The 19509-nt window shown below is 40.5% G+C and overlaps 1 protein-coding gene across 1 annotated transcript in view; it reads right to left on the reverse strand.

Moving 5' to 3' along the window:
* Nucleotides 1–19509, reverse strand: part of GRM8 (glutamate metabotropic receptor 8) — a 469558-nt gene that overhangs the window by 35549 nt on the left and 414500 nt on the right. Inside the window, exon 8 of the mRNA XM_044423415.1 lies at nt 708–1643. Within this exon, the coding sequence (XP_044279350.1) occupies nt 708–1643 (936 nt within the window). The remainder of the gene's footprint in view (nt 1–707; nt 1644–19509) is intronic.

Raw genomic sequence — 19509 nt, forward strand, 5'->3', positions numbered from 1 at the left:
AAATTTATTCACACAATGCATGATTATATTCTGAAATAAAAAATAGAGACGTCCCTCCCTCAGGTAGCATTTTAAAAGGACTTGGTTCATTCCTGCATGTGAGATCTCTCCGTGGCAGTCAGATATCATCACTAAATTGAGATTTCATTGCTTGGAGGAAATACACCTCCGAGTACTAAATACTGAAGACAACTCTAAAGAATGTATTTGCTCCCTTATGCTTCCATTTTTCTCATATATGCATAAATCAGTTTAATTAGGCTAGTAAATATGGCACATATTCTGTATAATATGTGCTACACATAAAAAGTAGTTATGCACACCCTCATCCAAACTATCTCTTCCAAGTACTCAACTATGTAGATACTAACAGCATTCATTCCGGTTATTATTATTAGTAATAGTAGTTGCAGTATTATTTTGTCACCTTCTTGAAAAACCAAATTCTTTCATTTTAATCTTTTTTCCCTAATGGCAGTCATTTCTGTTCGAGAAAAGAAAATGTTGGAAGAAAGAATGGTTATAAGTTGGTGACATTAAGAGCAACAACATATTTTCAATGACCAAATTAGCCTACAATGTTTGATTATTTAAAAGGACTGCTCAAGTAACTGCTGAATTCACTCTTTACAACAAATCACCTATGAGGTAACAGAAACATTGCAACTGAACCTAAAATCAGTTTAAGATGGACTGCTGTCACTCACCTTCTCTGCTGATTGTGCAGTTCCAAAAAAGATTGGGATAAAAGCTAACCAAATGATACAGGTGGTGTACATAGTAAATCCAATTGGCTTTGCTTCATTGAAGGTCTCTGGAACCCCTCTCGTTTTAATAGCATAAACAGTGCATGTTACCATTAAGAGAATACTGTATCCAAGGGAACAAATGAGAGATAGATCAGAGATGTCACATTTGAGAACCCCACGGGCATTTTCGGGATCCAGAGTCCTCTGCTCTCCATAGTCCACTATGATATGTGGAGGATCAATTGCAAACCAGATGAAGACTCCTAGAAGCTGTATGGATATGAGGCTGAAGGTAATCACCAGCTGGGAAGCTGGGCTGATGAATTTTGGAGCCGTGACTGACTTTTTCCCTTGCTCAAATATTCGATGGATTCGGTTTGTTTTAGTGAGCAAGGCTGCATAACTGAAGCACATACCGAGCCCTAAAAAGATCCGTCGCAAAGAGCAGATGGCAGTGTCTGGACTGGCAATCATCAGAAAAGTGATGGAGTAACACAGGAAGATCCCTGTTAAAAGGACATAGCTTAGTTCACGCCCAGAGGCCCTGACGATCGGTGTGTCGTTGTGCCGAACGAACGTCATGATGACAAAAGTGGTCGCAATGATCCCCAGTATTGCTATGAAGACTGGCACGATCGCCCATGGGGAATGCCACTCCAGCTTGATGATGGGAATAAGCTGGCAGTCGGTGCGGTTGACATTGGGCCTCTTGTCAAAGGGACACATTTCACAGGTCACTTCATCCACTTGGTAATGGTAGCCCTCACAGCGCTCACAGTGCCAGCAGCAAGGTACGCCCTTTACCATTTTCTTCCGTTCTCCAGGCTTGCACGGCAAACTACAGACCGATGCAGGGTGATTCCGCTCTCTGTTATCCCACTGCATGTCTTCTACCTGTGGTTATATATTTTAAGAGGGAAAAAAATAATGAGCCTTTCATTTTCTCCCATTTATAATACCCTAATCCTGGCCACAGGTTTGTCATAAATCAACTTGTGCTGACAGTACAAATGCAGTTTTACCTTGATAAGAAACCTGTTTCTCTCTTCTATTGACTTTATGAAACTGTTAAACTATTGTGCCCAATAAATCATTCATGTCACGGCCTTGATGAGTGTCATTAGTTTCTATTTACTCCTTTACTCCTGGCCAAATTGACGTTTGTAAAAGGACAGATCGACTCCGTGCTACTTTTGAAGCAAGACATCCAATAAAAAGGAATTTATGAGCTAATCATGTGCAAATATACTTTCCAAACATTTAATTAGAAAATAATGGCATGTGCACTTTGAATTAATTTCTATTACAGTAATAGGACAGAGTAAAAATCTCAGTGCAGTGACCCTGCAAGATTAAGAACTATAAAGGAACAAATGATTCTGTCTGTTTCAGAGGAAAACCTATGAAACAGAAAAACTTTTACCTTCCAGTTTTACATCCCTGTTTTACCACCTAAGACTGGAGAACCTTTTTCCATATGGAGAGAGCCTCAGAAAATGCATTCTGTCTGTGGGCGTAGCCAGTGCCTGAGTTAGTGGAGCGAAATGTGATCAGTAATTATTTAAGTTTACTGAGAGGTATGCAGAATAAACCTTTGTCCATCTGATCAGCAGGACTGAATTATTCAGAAGTATTTTTGTACAGTATCCCAACTACCACATGTACTTAGAAGCAAGCATCACCAGCATGTCTATTCACATGTAAACAGAATGTCCTCTGCATGTCTAGGGAGATCTATGGATTTGCAGTATCCATTCCATCTGTTTGATGTGTCTGTTATTTCATCATGTGGTCATTGGTGGAATTGGATATTTTTGTAAGAGAATTTAATGTTGTGTGTGCTCATTTGCATGTTGCTGATGCTCACTTGTGAACCTAACAGGGTTGTTGCTGAGTGTGAGATGGAGAGGAGGAGAATTACATAAGCTGCCTTGAGTTCCTTGAAAGGAAAAAAAGACAGGCTATAAATTTAATAAATAAATAAATAAAATGTGCTAATCCACATTAACTAAGGTACATTAGCTGATGCAAATTTGTACAAATATCCCCAAAATTGGGGAGGGGGATGAAAAATGTGCTAATTCTTCAAAATCCTCATGATGGTACTTTCATGTATGGGGAAAATTTGAATGTTTGGTCAGTGGGTCCCCCCCACTTTTTTACACAACTAGATTTGCTTACAATTCCTCAAACGTTTTTTTCTTTCTTTTTTAAGATATACAAGTCTGAAGAATCATACAACTCAGAAAAAGCTGGTCTGCTGCAGAATCCATGGGCTGGATTCAGAGAAATTTGAACTAATTCGAATCCACTGCAGCTTTCCCCCAATGTCCCAACATGTCTACTCAAAAGTCAGTGGCATATTCAAATAGCAACCCAAGTGCCAAGCCTCTTTGTGTCTACTCAGAATTAAACACAAATTGCATATCAACTCAAAATCAGGACAAACCATAGAAAGAAGCAGGACTGAATCACTCAGCAGCTTCATAGCCCTGCTCTTCTTTCATGTCTGAAAAACAAAAACACTTTTCTCTCTGATCAGCTACGTGTTTTCTAGACTCCTTGAAGACTTACCTCAGGGAGGTCTTGCCTCAAAGAAAAGACTATTCAAACTCAGGCATGTGAGCAGTGTTCTCCAGCCTGGTGCCCTCTATTTGTTTTACACCACAACTCTTACAATCTTGATCATGGGCTATGAGGGCTGTCACTGATGAGAGTTTAAGTTCAAATCATCTAAAGGAACAGGGCTGGAATCAGGTAACCTAAACCCAGTAGTGAAGCTCACCTTATTGTTTCCTTTCATACTACCCTACCTCAGAAGCCTGCTGAAAAATGAGGAGCTGGGAGAACCATGCACAATACATTGCCTTGATTTTTAACCCCCCAAGGAAGGTGACATATCAATGTAATAAGTAGTAATGGCAAACAATTTTTCATTAAAAGATACCCCTCCCATGGATACTAATTTCATGCACAGCATGTTGAATGTTTTCCAGAGGTCATTCTAACTTTGCTTGGGAAAACAAAAGGCCACTAGTATGCAAAGAATCAGGGTTGGCTGATACACTAACCATGGTGCTAGCTGGACCGTATTGCCTAACTACGATACTAGGCAATACTGCCTTGTAGCACTTCTTTGGATTACTTAACTGCAATACATTATCTATGGGGCTACTTTTGAAAATGACCTGCAATCTCAGCTGGGCCAAAATTAGGAGAACTAGTCAATATGATACATTGCCTATCTGCATAGGATTTCAGGATATTTCTTGGCCCAATTCAGCATGTTGCTATTAAGTTTTAAATTCCTGAAGGGCTTGGAGCCACGGTATGTGAAGATTAAACCCCTTTCCTATATACCTCCTGGACCATCAACATCTTCAGAGGCATTTCTCCAGGTTTTACCACCAAATGAAGGGACTACTATGGAGGGAGCCTTTTTCTGGTTTGTATCATCCCAGTTCAGAATGCTTTTCCCTGAGAAACTTGCCTGGAGACTACAGTATGTTTTATTTAGATGTGGTTTTGGCAACAGGTGAATTTTTTTAAGACTCCAAGCTTGTTTGTATTTCAGTTAAAATCTAATCAAAGAGCAAAAACTGTGGCATTGTGTTTTCAAATCTATGGTTTTTAGTTTCATTTCTACTAGAGATGTATGGAAAAATACTTTTGACCAGAATTTACCCAGCTTGCTCCTTCCAGAATTGAATGCAGAATTGAAACTGTGTAGTTGAAATCCATAAATTTTGAATTTCACAATGTAGTTCATGATAGAAGAAAAACGTGGACAAATGACCCTTAAACAAAGGGAGGAAATGCATACATTTCAAATGTGCATCACTGATGGATAATTTGGGGGAACTGGATAGGAAAATATGACATATTTTCATACAAATAGAAAACAACTTGTTTTGGTCCATTGTGGGCATACATAAGAATGAGAGATTTGAGGTGGATTTGAAGCTGTCCAGCTAGGTAATCTAGGATCCTTATTGGGTTAGTTTCTTGAGTTAGTTTCTTGGGTACTCTTGTGTTAGTTTCTTTGTAACTGTTAAGGGAGTAATCCTGTAGAACTGCCTGTAGCCTTCTAGACTCAAATGTTTATGGGCATCCAACTGAGCTCAGGGGAAGTCATAAGAAAGAATGCCTCTGAATTTTCCTCTCCCACAACATTTAGATGGCCAGGTCTGGCCATCTATTCTCCCCCTGCTCCTCATAAGGAAAGAATTACTGAACCACCACCTAGATTAGGCAGTGCTTTGCTCTCCTTGCTTTCCGAAACATTGCCACAGCACCTGTCCCAAAGATGCTGCTCCATGTTTGGGCTTCAGCTGGTGCAATAAAAGCCATGCCAGCCAAGGGGGCAAAGGAGGCAGATGAACTCCAAAGGCAGAGTCCCTGCTGTGACCTTGGGAGGCTCTTCTGGGCCAACTTTTCCTATGGCTGGCCCGAGAGTGTTTAATGGGTGTTAGGATTGTGTTGCTAAGATGCTTTATTAGGCTTTATTATGTTATTGTATTTTATACATTTAAGTCTTGTTTTATGAACTGCACAGAGAGTTTTGCCTGTCAGGCATCATTGAAGTGTAATAAATAAATAAAATATAATGCAGCATATGACATTCTGAGGTATCATCTCAGAAAATTCTGTGCAAGCATTCATGTGGATACTATTTCAAATGACTGACTGACTGACCAGCTGAAAGGAACTTTATCCTTCCCTGCCAGAAGGAATACACAGTTGCCTGGGACTTCATCCACCAGCCAGAGAACCAAAGGCCAATGGGAGACTGCACTGCACTCATAAACATCTCCCAACAGGTAAAACCAGCACAGCAAACCCAACCAGCATCCAAACAAGCAACAGTTGCATGGAGCTTGTTTGACCCTTCAGAAGGACGAACATTTCTAAGAACTTTGAAAAACTAGTGCCTGGGAGGTAGAGTTCTCCTTCTCTGTCCCCAAACCTTTTCTTTTTGTGTCATGTGTTTTAGACTTTAAACCTGAAATCAGAGAGTGTCATTATTAATCCATGAAAGTAGCTCTGGAAGCCCTCTTTGGCTGAAAATCCACAAGAAATGCATGGGCCCTTCACACTGTATCCCAGAGGTAAATGGACAATGGACCAGAGACAGCTGACAGGTACCGATATGATACCAGTTAACCTCACTTTTTCCAAAGCAATAAAGGAAAATCTTTTGAGTTACTAATGTAATGGGCTTCAGGTCAGTTCTTGAGAATGCAGATTTAAAATAAAAAAAACTCCAGCATAATCTAATGTATTTCTTTCTAAGCACAAATCACATTTTCCTAGAAAATTAATAGCTGAACAATTAATTGAGCAACTAATCCTGCCCATGTTTTAATAGCTATTCACTTGGGATGAGGAAATATCCATTTGGTAGTCTGGTTGAAAGTAGAAATTAAGAATGTTGTGCCTTTCACAAAGTGTATTGTACATATAGCCCAATTCCAGAAAGCTGCACAACTTGGGCTGCTTAGATGGGAGCAAATTCCATTGAAAATGGGACTTGCTGCTGATTAAACCTGTGTAGAATTGTGGTACAAATCTGCATTTCTGTTTTCTATTTGCCTGGCAGAAATGACTTCTGTACTTCAAATGATTTCCAAATTATGCTTGTGCCATATAATTTTGTATTGGATAGACTATTCCAGGAAAAGGATTGATGCTCCAGTAAGCATGCATAAAATAGGTCTTGGAATTCCAGACAGCTCCCTAAAGCATATGCATGCAATTTCAATCAGCATATGCAGCAAATCTCTGCTTGGAGGAGAAAGTGCTTGACTGATCTCTAGGCAGTGGCTCCTTCCCAGTGATAACCCAAGAACTGTTATGGCACAGGGGTTATATTGCCCCAAATACTGTACTTTGTATCTTCTGGGGGTTTTCTAAATCAAGCCCCAGCCATAGATGAAGAATTGGTCGATTTGTCAACTCAGATTGTTTTAATTTTTCAGAGAAGCTTATCAAAATTGAAGCAAACCAAATTTTCATGCAAATGCCTGATTCAAAAGTTAGAACAATTCCCAGCAAAGAAAGGTCCATGTTGAGAATGAAGAGCCTACCAACAAAGAAAAGGTGGTATTCCTTAGATGCAAAGATGGTTGAAGATGAAACCCAGACTGTCAGGGCAAAGAAAGCACTCATCCTGGAAAGATGAATTCCTCAATTTTACTTTTTCTCACTTTTACTATCACATTTCACAGTTTCACATTTCTCCCAATTACAGTCTCTTCCTGTCTCATTACAAAGAGAGTTTCCCGTGTTGGCAAGATTGCTTAAACCAGGGTGGGAAAAGACCCCTGAAGGGGCTCCATATGGCCACATGGCTTCCCATGGTGTCACCTCTTTCCCTGAGCCAACTAGCACTTGTTGGGTTCACAGTATTTCTGCAGCTATTTCCCTCATTCAAAACAGCTGAAAGGTCTTTCCTAAGTTACTGGCAGTAGCATCCTTAAACTACCAGATGTTGTTATGTTTGTAGTTTTGCTTTCACCTTTGCCACAGCCACCACTGGATACAGCTATTTATAATTTTCCCAAAATTAAGTTTGGTCCTGTGGCTGAAAACCATCCCATTTGTGTTCTAAATAATCACAAACTGGACAAATTTCTCATCCATCCATCCCAAGTTCAAACACAGTTTCTTTAGTATTTCAGGAAAATGTGTTCTTTTTTCCCCCCTGTTTAAGAAAGCAATGAGTTATTTATTTATTAACAATGGCTAAAGACTTGGAAGAAAAACACTGAATGCCAGACATTTTGTGTGTGTGTGTGTGGCTCTGCTGTTGGGTTGAAGTGAGCATGATACGCATTTAATCTTCTACTAGGCAGTATTTCACAAAATTTCATCCAACTATTGTCATTGCACTTAAGGTAAAGGATGCCTCTTGGAATGTTTGCAGTTGTTAAATACACTTTGAATTGTCCCACAGGTTACACATTCTTGTGGCAGAAAAGGTAATAAATCCCCATCTCGAGAAGGTCAGTAGTAATGATTCATATAATAGTTTTCATTCCAGTGCCTCTGACAAATAAACTATGTAACACATAATTCATATTATGACACCCTACTGGTATGAGTGCTGGAAAACATTCTGGGTGAACAAGATTGCTTCTAATTTCTGGAAATAAAGGGTTTCAACAGCCCTAGGCTGTTATGTCTTGAAAAGATTAAAAACTAAAATGTGGAGTTTTGTGCCATAAAAATATGAATAAGAGATATATAATATGAGTGCGTATGTTTTGGAAAGGGCGTGTAAATTGTAATATTTCATACTTAAATTCAGTTTACATAAACGTATGGGGCCTTATATGCTTTCTTTTGCCAAAATCTTTAATCAAAAGATTTTAAATGTTGCCATTTTCATGACATGGTTTAGTTAAAAAGCTTGGCTCGGTTTTTCCATGGGCTTACCAAGTAAATCAGGAACTGATCTTGTACTCAGAAACAGGATGACTTGCCCTTTCCTTGGTGTTACCCTATTTATACATTTCTGTAGGTCAAATAGAGTGCCAGTCACTGAAACTGTTGTCACCATGGTAGGGAGATAGAAGTGGAAGGGCCTTTCTGTCCATATCTTTTCAGTAACAGGAGGCATGCTAGAAATGGGATGAAGCCTTTTCCCCTGATTGGCAAATTAGCAAAAAGTGGGCTAGGTGGAGCAATGATTAGGTAGATCCAGAATTTGACTCAGAGTGCTCATTCATAGCACTTTCTCAGACTGGGGAGAAGTAGCAAATAGGTTCAGTACTATAGCTTTAGTGCTGAGCCCACTGCTCTTCAACATTTCTATTAAGGCTTTTGGTGAGTGAAAGGAACATTTATCAGATTTTCAGATTACACAAAACTGGATGGCCTAGCTGCAATCCCAGGAAGACAGAAAGAAGATTCAAGGCGATCTTGATAAGTTGAAAAACTGGGTTGAAACAACAGAATGAAATTCAATAGTGACAAGAGCCCATTTCTGCAACTAGGAAAAAGAAACCAAAAGCATCATTACAAGATGGAGCATACTTGGCTTAACAATACTGCAAGTGAGAAGAATCTTGGACTTGTAGATCACAAATTAAATATGAGTCAAGAATGCAATGGGGCTGCAAAAGGGGCAAAAGCTAGGCTGCATTTAGGCTGCATTAATAGAAGTATCACTTACAATGTGAACTGCCAGTTCCCTGTACTCAGCACTGGTCAGATCATATCTGGCATTTTGTGTCCAGTTCTAGGCACCACAGTTTAAGAAAGATGCAGACAAGTTGGAAATGGTTCAGAGGAGGGCAACAAGGATGATCCGGGGAATGGAAACACTGTGAGTTGAGATTGAAAGAGCTGGGCATGTTTAATCACCAGAAGAGGAGTCTGAGGTAAGATATGGTAGCCCTCTTGAAAGGCTGTCGCAAAGGAGGAAGACGGGATCTCTTTTTGATCATCCCAGAGAGCAGGTCATAGAATAACAGAGTCTAGTTGCAGGAAACCGGATTCCAGCTAGATATCAGGAAAAAAATTCCCGGCTGTTAGACCGTGAAACCAATTTCCTAGGGAACTTGTGCACTGTCCCAAACAGAGGCTTTCGATATGCAACTGGATAGCCTTCTGAGAGGGATGCTTTAACATGGAGTCCTGCACTGAGCAGGAGGTTGGACTCAATGACCTTCTTGTTCCCTTCCAACTCTAGTATTCTATGATTCTGTAAAGTTCCTTTTCTATATTTTTTGTTTTACACAGGATCATCACAGTACCCAAAGCTGAGTATGCAAGGAGACCTTTAAAAATCTCTTTCCCCACCACTTTTCGGTTAAATTTGCCAGAATGTTTTTGGCAATTGGCTATCTCACAGTTTGAAGCAGCATAATAATAATCTAAGAATTAGCTTTGATTTAAAATTTCCTCTCATTTACAGCCCTGAACATTTATAAGCCAAGCATAAAACATAGATCCTTGTGCCATTTAATGAGAAGAATGAGAGGGTCAGGACAGACCTTCCAAATTAAGTGCACCATTTGATCTTAAATGGCAACACTCATAATTTATATCATGAAAGCCAAACTGATGTGAGGGCGTGGACTCAGCATGTTGTGCATAGAGGTTAATGAGCACATTCACCTCCAGGGCTCCTGTGCAGCCATTAAATTGATTAGTAGTGTGGGCCACATATAGAAATCACACAGAGTAACCTTTCCAATTGGTAGCCTGTTCCTCTTAAAAGGAAGCATTTACGTTAATGTTTGCTATATTTCTACTACAAGTAAGGGCGTTTACTTTTTGTTTCTCAAGAGCAGAGTGTGAAATGGGGGCTACAAATGTAAACTAATTTCTCAGTTGCATTTATGTCTTGCTCTTCTTCCATGAAGCTCAAGTCAACAAGCATGGAAGGTTGTACTCAGAATGTGCTTCATACAGATGGAAGAGCTCCTTTAGTAGGTTAAAGTCTTCCCTTTAGAAGGCCTTGAAACATGTGAAGGAGAAAGGGGAAAGCAATCTTTGCCAATTCCCCCACTCGTGACATTTCCTATGTCCTCCAAATCTTGCCTAGCTGGTTGGTAGATCCTCCAGAAGAGTGGGCTAGGTGGTATTGAAGGTTTTATACGGTCCTGTTCCAAGACCTCTTAAGGACCACCTGCCTTGAAGGAAGTCATTGTAGACTTCATGTAAATATTTAATTGTTTGGGTTTATGTTCTCTAATTTCCAATTTCAGAAATCAGCTTGGAACTACTAAAGAAAATGCATTTCATTATAATTCGTTAAAACTCATTAAAAAGTTTTTAACAATGCTGCATTTCATGTACAGTAATGTTTTTATATCTCAGGATGCAGACTATTAGTACATGTTAAAATTACAAATACTTAAGAGGGACTGTAGATGGGAATCAAATCAAGAGCAACCAATCTCTGCAATCCACAGAGAGCTAAAAATAAAAGCTGTCAAGATTCTGGATTGAGAGTCCATTTCATTACTGTATTTGCTAAGGTTTCTAAGAATGAAAACTCTGTCCATCCGATGAGGAACTACTGAATATTGGTCATGATAAACTGATTTCTCCTTCCAGAGGCAATACACACTGGTAACAGTTCTTGTTTGCTGCATGTTTGCTCCCTGGTTTGCTCTCTGTTGTGGTCTGCCTAGCACTAAACTTGTCATCTTTTTGGCACCACATCGAGACAGCCTTCTTTCTGGAGGCCTTTAAAAACCTTCCAGGTCATTGAGGGGCTTGATACAATCAGTCCCCCATTTTAAATTTTCTATTGTTTTTATATTTTGTGTTATTTTAAATTATTTTTCATTCTTGTTAATTGTTTTATCTACTGCATTTTATTGTTTTCATGCCTTGTTGTAAACCACCCAGAGAGCTTTGGCTGCAGGTGGGATAGAAATGTAGATGATGGTGAAGGTGATGGTAAGGGCTTTTTTTGTCATAGAACACACCGGAACAGCGTTCCGGCACCTTTTTTTCCAATGGATTTTATGAAGTGATTTTGAACGGCATAGCAGATCAACAGCAAGCATCATTAACATAGTACCTGCGGGCTGCTTTTGTGTCTGCTGATAGTGAGATAGTGAGGGCGCTGCTCCGCTTGGGATGCTGCTCCGCTGCTCGGCTTGGGATTGGTGTCTGTGGTCACGCGCTGAGTGCTTATTGCCGGCAGCAACATGAGTTCAGGCATCTTTTTTTTTTTTTTTTACAGAAAAAGCACTGGTGATGGTGATGTACATTAAACAATATTTCATTTGCAAACTAAGTATGCATACCAGTCATCCTTGAATCTTCCATAAATTTTAAATATTTCTACTTAATGTGAAATTCTAGATGTGAGAGATCCAAGAGTGTTCCTATAGCTTCTGGACAGACAGAATAATGGTATCTTGCTGGAAAGCACCCAGCAAAATGGATAGGAGTAATGTACAATTACACAGAAAAAAAAAAAAATTAGAAGCCACTGGTGGCTGTGTGAAAGTACCCGAAAAAGCTTTGACCAGGATTAATCAGCGTTTTGAAAAGAAAGATGCAATCATTAATCTTCTGTCCACTAGAAATGCACAAAGGCTGCACAATCATGCCACTTACCTGAAGTATATCCCACTTTACTCATTTGGGTTAACTTCCAGGTGGACTTCTAAGGGTGAGAATTTCATACCTAGGGCAATTTGGGGGAACCCCATGAGGCTACTCTCTTTCCCAGCTCCTGCTTCCCCTAACATTATTTTCTAGTTTCAAGACTTCTGTGCAGTTTTTTCACCTTTGTTCTAAAAAGCTGAAAAGGTTTTGTTATGTTCAATAAGGGCTTTCAGCTAAAATATGCTGATTTTTGGCTCTACCTGCCATGATTTCAGCTGCACGTACCACTAGAATGTGCCTCCTAAGACTTCTCTGAAATGAAATTTGATCTGGGTGGAAGACAATTGTATAGGACTGTAGTATATTTGATTAAACATGCATGCATTTGAGAAAATATCATAAACTAAAAGAACACCTTATTTTTGCTATCTTAAAAAAACTTTTTAAAAAATTTCTAAGTTGCCTTGTTGAACTCACCAGTTTTAGTAAAATGGTCCTTTTATCAGGCAGCATAGAAAGCTTTTTAAGATCCAAGACAATGAAACTCCTAAATTGTTAGCACTTCCCTTAAATCTACTATTCCACAACTCTTCAGAGATTGTTTATTTTTCCATTGAGAATATTCTGCTTAGACTCAAAACAATAGAAAATAATACACCAGATTTTTCATTTTGGAAGTTTCTATTGAAATGAATTTAAATACACTTTGTGGAAAAAAATGATTCAGTACAGATGCCATTTATGAATTTGACTAACATCCACCAATTTTGATGTGGGAAAATATATTCTTTTACTAGAAATGGTGAAGAGCATTAACCTTATGTAGAGTTGTCTATACCAGACAAGATCAAGCAATGCAGTAAATACCTGAAACCAAGAAGCCCTATTGATTTATGAGAATTTCACTTTTGCTTGCAGGAAAATGCAAGCATGCACAGTTCACAGCACTGAAAATGATCTTGACCATGAACGTGTATCTGACATAGATTTTGCTAAGCTTCCAATCATACTTTTTTCACTTTGTGCAAGTTTCCTAAAGGTGTACAAGTTTCCGAAACACATTTCACCATCTGTGCACATTTCCACTATACATTGAATTGGCCCTACCTTATTCTATGGAGGAAATTTGTTTTAACTTAGGAAATACATATAAATTTGGAAAATTTGCAAAGTTGCACAGCTTTTATGTTCAGTCATTGCTCCATGTGCACAGTTTTCACACCTATGCAGAGCAATTGCAGATATGAGCAGGGACGAAACACAAGACTAGGGGCAAGTTGATGTTCAGATGTTCCTAGCAATGTTGAACATTGTCTAGCAATGCCACTACGAATGTACTTTTAAAAAAATAACATGACTGTTTCAAAAGGTGCTTGAGCTTCCATATTACCACCAAGCTGTTTAACATCCACTTCAGTGGTGAAGAGCTAGTGACCCCCAGATATGTAGAAGTACATTTCCCAGCATCTATAACCATTGGTCATGCTGAGTGTAACTGAAAAGAATTGGAGTCCAACTTCTGTTTCCCCAGTACTGACTAACATGAAAGTGTTGGCTGCCTGTGCTTTTGGGGTATGGCTGATAACATGGATCACATCTTTCCATCTGATGCCAGGGAGGTACCTGGAATAGCTGGGCCCAGTGAACAACTGGCTGCCAGAAAGCAGACTCAGAAGAGGAAAGTCTGGTTGCTAAAATTACCTGTGAAGTGTATCCTGTGCTAGAGAGGGCTGCATTCTCCATTAAGGAGGAGCTTCATTGGTTGGAAGTACTCCTGGATCTAGCCTTAAATCAGGCGAACAAGTGGCAGTGGCTAGTTTGGGCTACAGCACCAGCTGGTGCTCCATTTTCTGGAGAGGGCAGACTTTGCCAAAATGCAAAGGTATACAGGCTAGATATAGTGTAGTGATACAATCCACCTGGGGCTAATTTGGAAAATCCTTACATTTCAACAGCTAGATAACTGACAGAAGCTTGCTTCTGAGATCTCACAGCAACTGTCTATTATATGGATTTCCAAGTGGTGGCTAGATCCAATTCAATGCACTAGCTCTGATGTGTAAATCCCTAAACTGTTTGGAAACTGAAAAGATGAATGACTACTTCCATTCACATACTTCAGTCCTTACAGGTGGCTCAGCTGTGGGTCCCACCACCACCTGATAGGCATGAGAGCCTGGAATTTCTTTATCACACCTGAGCTTCTCCAAATCCCTTTTCCCAATGAGCTATGTGTTAACTGCAGACAAAGCAAACCATCTGGTTTCAAGATGTGTGGTTTTTTTTATTTAGAAATGGCTAAGGGATATCCTTTTTCTATTTGGTACATCCCTCGAACAAACATGTGCAAAGCAGGCATGGACTTATGGAAATGGACTTATACATCCACCCTAAAATCTTCTCTCTGCAATGTTCAAATGCCAGGTAAAACTCCTCTGTTCAGGCACATTTAAGTAAATGGATTCCTGCTTTTTATTTATTATTATTTATTAAAACATTTTTATGCCGCCCCATTCGCCGAAGCCTCGGGGCGGCTTACAACATAGATAAAACAAGTTAAAATCCATATAAAATAATCTTAATTAAAACTCACATTATAAAATAAGCCGCCCTGGCCAGATAAAATTCAATTGTATTTAGCATTTAAAATGTTGCTTAAATAAAAAGGTCTTAGCCTGGCGCCGAAAAACAAATAACGACGGCGCCAGGCGGACCTCTCTGGGGAGCGCATTCCATAACTTAGGCGCCACCGCTGAGAAAGCCCTTCTCCGAGTAACCACCCTCCTAATTTCTCTCCCGGAGGGCTCCCGGAGAAGGGCCTCTCCCGCCGATCTCAGGGGGCGACTGGGCAAATATGGATGTAAGCGCTCCTTCAGGTAACCAGGACCCAAGCCGTTTAGGGCTTTATAGGTCATTACCAACACCTTGAATTGGGCCCGGACTTCAATGGGGAGCCAGTGAAGCTGACGGAGAACTGGCGTCATGTGAACATAACGTCCAGTCCCCGTCAGCAGCCTGGCAGCTCTATTCTGAACCAATTGAAGTATCCGGACCGTCTTCAAGGGTAGCCCCACGTAGAGCGCGTTACAGAAGTCAAGACGGGAAGTCACCAGCGCATGAGTCACTGTTGCAAGGCAGTCGTACTCCAGGTAGGGGCGCAGCTGATGAATCAGCCGAAGCTGGAGGAAAGCGCTCCTCGCCGCTGTTGTCACCTGAGCTTCAAGTGAAAGCTCCGGGTCGAGGAGCACTCCCAAGCTGCGGACCTTGTCCCTAGGAGGGAGTGCAACCCCATTCAGGACAAGGTTCAGGTCACCTTCTCTGAAGCCCGAACCGCCAACCAACAGGACCTCCGTCTTGTCTGGATTGAGCTTCAGTTTATTGGCCCTCATCCAGCCCATTACCTCGGCCAGGCACCGGTTCAGTACAGCCACTGCCTCACCTGGATTGGTGGAAAACGAGAGGTAGAGCTGGGTATCATCAGCATACTGATGGGTCCGCAGCCCACACCTCCTGATGACCTCTCCCAGCGGTTTCATGTAGATATTGAACAGTAAAGGGGACAAAATGGAACCCTGCGGTACCCCATGGCAAAGCTGCCATGGCGCAGAGCCATAGTCCCCCAACACCACCTTCTGGAATCGGTCGTTGAGATAGGAGCGGAACCACCGCAAAGCGGTGCCTCCGACCCCCAATCCCGCCAGCCTATCCAGAAGGATACCATGGTCGATGGTATCGAAAGCCGCTGAGAGGTCCAGGAGAACCAACAGGGACGCACTCCCCCTGTCCTTCTCCCTGCACAGGTCATCGTACAGGGCGACCAAGGCAGATTCAGTACCGTACCCGGGTCTGAAGCCGGACTGAAATGGGTCCAGATAATCTGGACCCATTTATGACTGTTGACAGTTTTTGTTGATGCTTGCATTACTCTTATTTTTGTATTAACGAATATATCATGTAGCCCTGTGCAGCATGGATGGCAACAATCTTTCATCTTTTCAGGACCACATTTCCTGGGGGGTGATCTGTTGAAAGCTGCATGCCAGCAATAAGGGTGGCCAGAGTCAAGAGTGGGAAGGGTCATCCCTTCCATATCTTCCCATCCTTCCTCTTCTTTTTCTTCCTTTCCCATTTCTGCACATCATTCTCCCCATCCTGGATGCCAGAGGAAGAGGCATACTAATCACTTGCAAAGGACCATATGAAACCAGGCTGAAGACCACAGACCTTTACAACTTTGCTCACAAAACAGCTATGTCTATTTCTTCCCACACAAAACTTCTATCACAAGGGAGAAAAGCTAGTACACAATCCACAATCATTTAAGTATAGCATGAAAGTATATAAGCCTTTTTTTTCTTTTAGTCATCTGAAAAAGCTATTATTGTACTGAGGGGGAGGATGGAGAGTGAGGAACGAAATTATCACCTCTTTTCCTCCTTGCAAAACATTAAGCAACAAGCAACCATAAAGTCAACCAACTAGGGGGCTGCAGTTAAGTATTGTTAAGTGCATTCTACAGGGGAATCAACAAAGCATATTTTTGTTCCAGTTGATGGATCCATTTATAAAAAAATAGATGAATTCAACAAGAGACACCTAACTAAAACAAAACAGCCTGTAATGCTTTCCCTCTGGTAATATGTAGTATAGATGATGAATGGATGCACTAAGTGAATCCACACATAATTTTCATTCTACACTGAAAACTAGGCAGCAGCATTGCCAAGCCGTATCATGTCTCCCTTTTTTCAATCCATGGTGCCAAGAAAAGATTCCCCACAATGTTTTGCAAGGGCTGGAAACATATTTTAAAGTATACAACAAAGCCCTGCATTCTAATTATTTTAAGCATATTTCAACAGATATCTCAGTGTTGCTTCATATACATATTAGGCAAAGATAATGATGGTATCTAAAATAGTGATAGATTCAGACATACAATTTTCTCCCAGACAAAACCCTAAGCTCATTTTTGTTTATATTGCTCAAAGTTAAAGTAGCTAAATACCTAATAATAAGAATGAGCTAAAGTTACACCTCAAATAAAAGTTTTGGGAAACAGATGAAAAATCAGAGATAGAATAAAGTATGGTTGATGTGGCTGATAAAGATGTTAGATGAAGAGAGAAAGCAGATAGTAGTAAGGGTGGGTCTGTGTTATTTGATTAAAATAACCATTATAACAAATTGTCTCACATCATGGGTGAACTCAGGATTGGCTACATTAATGCAAAGAAGCTCTCCAGGGTTCCTGGAAAAGGTTGTTTCTTCATCCTACCCGGTGAGCAGGTAGATTGTGAGCAGGTGCCCAACACCACACCTGACAGCTTTTCCAGGGAAGCCTATCTGGCATAATGGACTATATATCTCATCCAATCAGTGCAGCTGTCCATTGAAATATCACTGTAGATGGGTTCTTATAAGAATAGTTCACACTCAAGTCTCTATAATGCTGAAAACCAGTCACCATGAGAAGAATCCAGTTTACACAAATAGCAGCTCTGTCTGAATTCCAGCAAGTGCCCAGAAATGTTCCATAAGCTGTAGACAGTCTCTTTCTACAGAGCAGGGCAGACAACCTTTTGCCCTCCAGATGTTTGGCCTTCAGGTCCCATCATCCCTTACTTATTGGCTATGCTGGTGAGGGCTGATAGGAGCTGGAGGTCAAAACAGAAGGTCAGGTTTAGTTAGGTTTCCCACCCCTCCGCTACAGAAAACAGAACAGGTTCATAGACTCATGAGCCTTTTTGTGGAAGTAAATATCAAAGTATTCAACTTTCTCTTTTCTCAGCAGCCATCCTTGTGTGGCACAAAAAAAATGGGGGGGGGGGGTGGATCTGGATTGGTGGCTGCTTCTCTAAAGTACACAAGCAAAAAGGATGCAGATTTAGTGTGGATTAGGGCTACAGTTTTCTTAATCATGTGAATTTGTACTATCTACATTTTTAGAACATGCATATTTATTATAGCATATATATTCTGACTCTTCATTTCATAACAGAACTTCCAAGGAAGACGTGGTTCAGAGTCTGAATAAAACTGTAGTCAAAGCAAAAGGCATGTACAGGCCTGAAAATGCTACAGAAGTGTCTAACATCAAATACATATTATATTGGCACTTTACTCACATATTCATTGATTTTCTATTCCTATCTTTTCCCATCAGGGCTCTAGTCAGCATATAGGCAGCATGTAAGCTTAAGGAATTTGATCTTTAGGAATTCTAATGTGAAATGCTCTTGGATCTTGGCTATCTACTGGATTTCAGACTTTCCCAAAAGTTGTGGCACAGTAATTGGAAGTTGACATGTTCCCCAGTACAATTTAAATAGGTACTTAAAGAAAATGCACATTTAAATATATATTAAAAAGCAATTTTGGAGCAAATTTTTTAAATGGCAGTGCATTGCCAGGAATGGAATGGAATGATTTGTGGATGATAACAGGCTGTGGGGGATTTCCTCTACCCAGCAATGTCATGGCCAATGGAAAAACTGCTTATTCACTAGGCAATACCATCTATGGAATTTCTTATTTATTTAGAAAATGTCTATGCTGCCCCATTCGCTGAAGCCTCGGGGCAGCTCACAAGTGTTTATAAAAAGTGTTTCTGTTTAATGAACTAAGGAACTCTCTGTCAGTATGACCCAGAAGCTGACTCTTTTCCACACCATCTTAGAACAATTTACATGTAAGAACATAAGAAAACGTTTGGCACATGGTCTACATAAGCATATACCTTCTGATACTGGAAGTAGAATATAATAAGAAGTGACTTAAACCTCCTGTAGCTGGGCATGCGACGGGCACCAACACCTGAGACAAGTTGAGCTAGCTGAGCTGTGGAAGAGATGCTGTGTACATAAAGGGTTGCTAATATTTACTGTACAGTTTTCTCAAGACTGTTTAGTGACCATGCTTTAGGATTCAAGAAGCACTATTAATGACTTATTTTACCTTAGGCCAAATTCCCTAAACCTCTGCCATAGTCAGGACTAGCTTCTGGTAATGTCACCAAAGCCTGTACTCCTGATGGCTTGGTATTTTATCTGAGGCCCAATTTTTATCTTGGTTGCTTGCATTCAGGCACTGACTAAATCCAGGTCTGCTTAAATTCAGTAGGGCTGCTGCAATATGCCTTAGGACCACATAGTATGTGCATAACTCTGTTTTATCTTTCAAAGTACTCATCACAAAAGATTCATCCCTGCCTCCAAATCTCCTTTGAGTATTTGGAAGGGAACATTTGAGTTGCATTTGTGTGTGCTCTTCATGCCTCATCTGATATATGTACACTTTGTATTTGGGAATCGTCATATTTGCAAAATTCACTTCTTCCGGCACTGATTACAAACATCTGTACCTTATCCCCTCCATTTCCATTGACTCTACACCTAGCTGACTCTCTCTAGGATTAAGTAAAGCTTTACTGTATGTTTTTCTCACAGTGAAAATAAGGTCTGATATAGGGCAACAGCTGGAGATACCCACAGAGTGTAGAACAGAAGACTAAACAAAGAGATGGACTGAATAAAAATGTGGCTGCAAATCTCTCTGCCTCCATCAGCAGCATAGGTCAGTACTCAAATGCTGGGCTATTTAACAGGAGCTGAACACTTTGAGGGATGCATTTGGAAGAGGGAGCACATCAGGCTACTGAACCATAATCCACACCAGCTGCCTA

Source organism: Varanus komodoensis, unplaced genomic scaffold (assembly GCF_004798865.1).
Source record: "Varanus komodoensis strain SLA01 unplaced genomic scaffold, ASM479886v1 scaffold13_3, whole genome shotgun sequence".
NCBI lineage: Eukaryota > Metazoa > Chordata > Lepidosauria > Squamata > Varanidae > Varanus > Varanus komodoensis.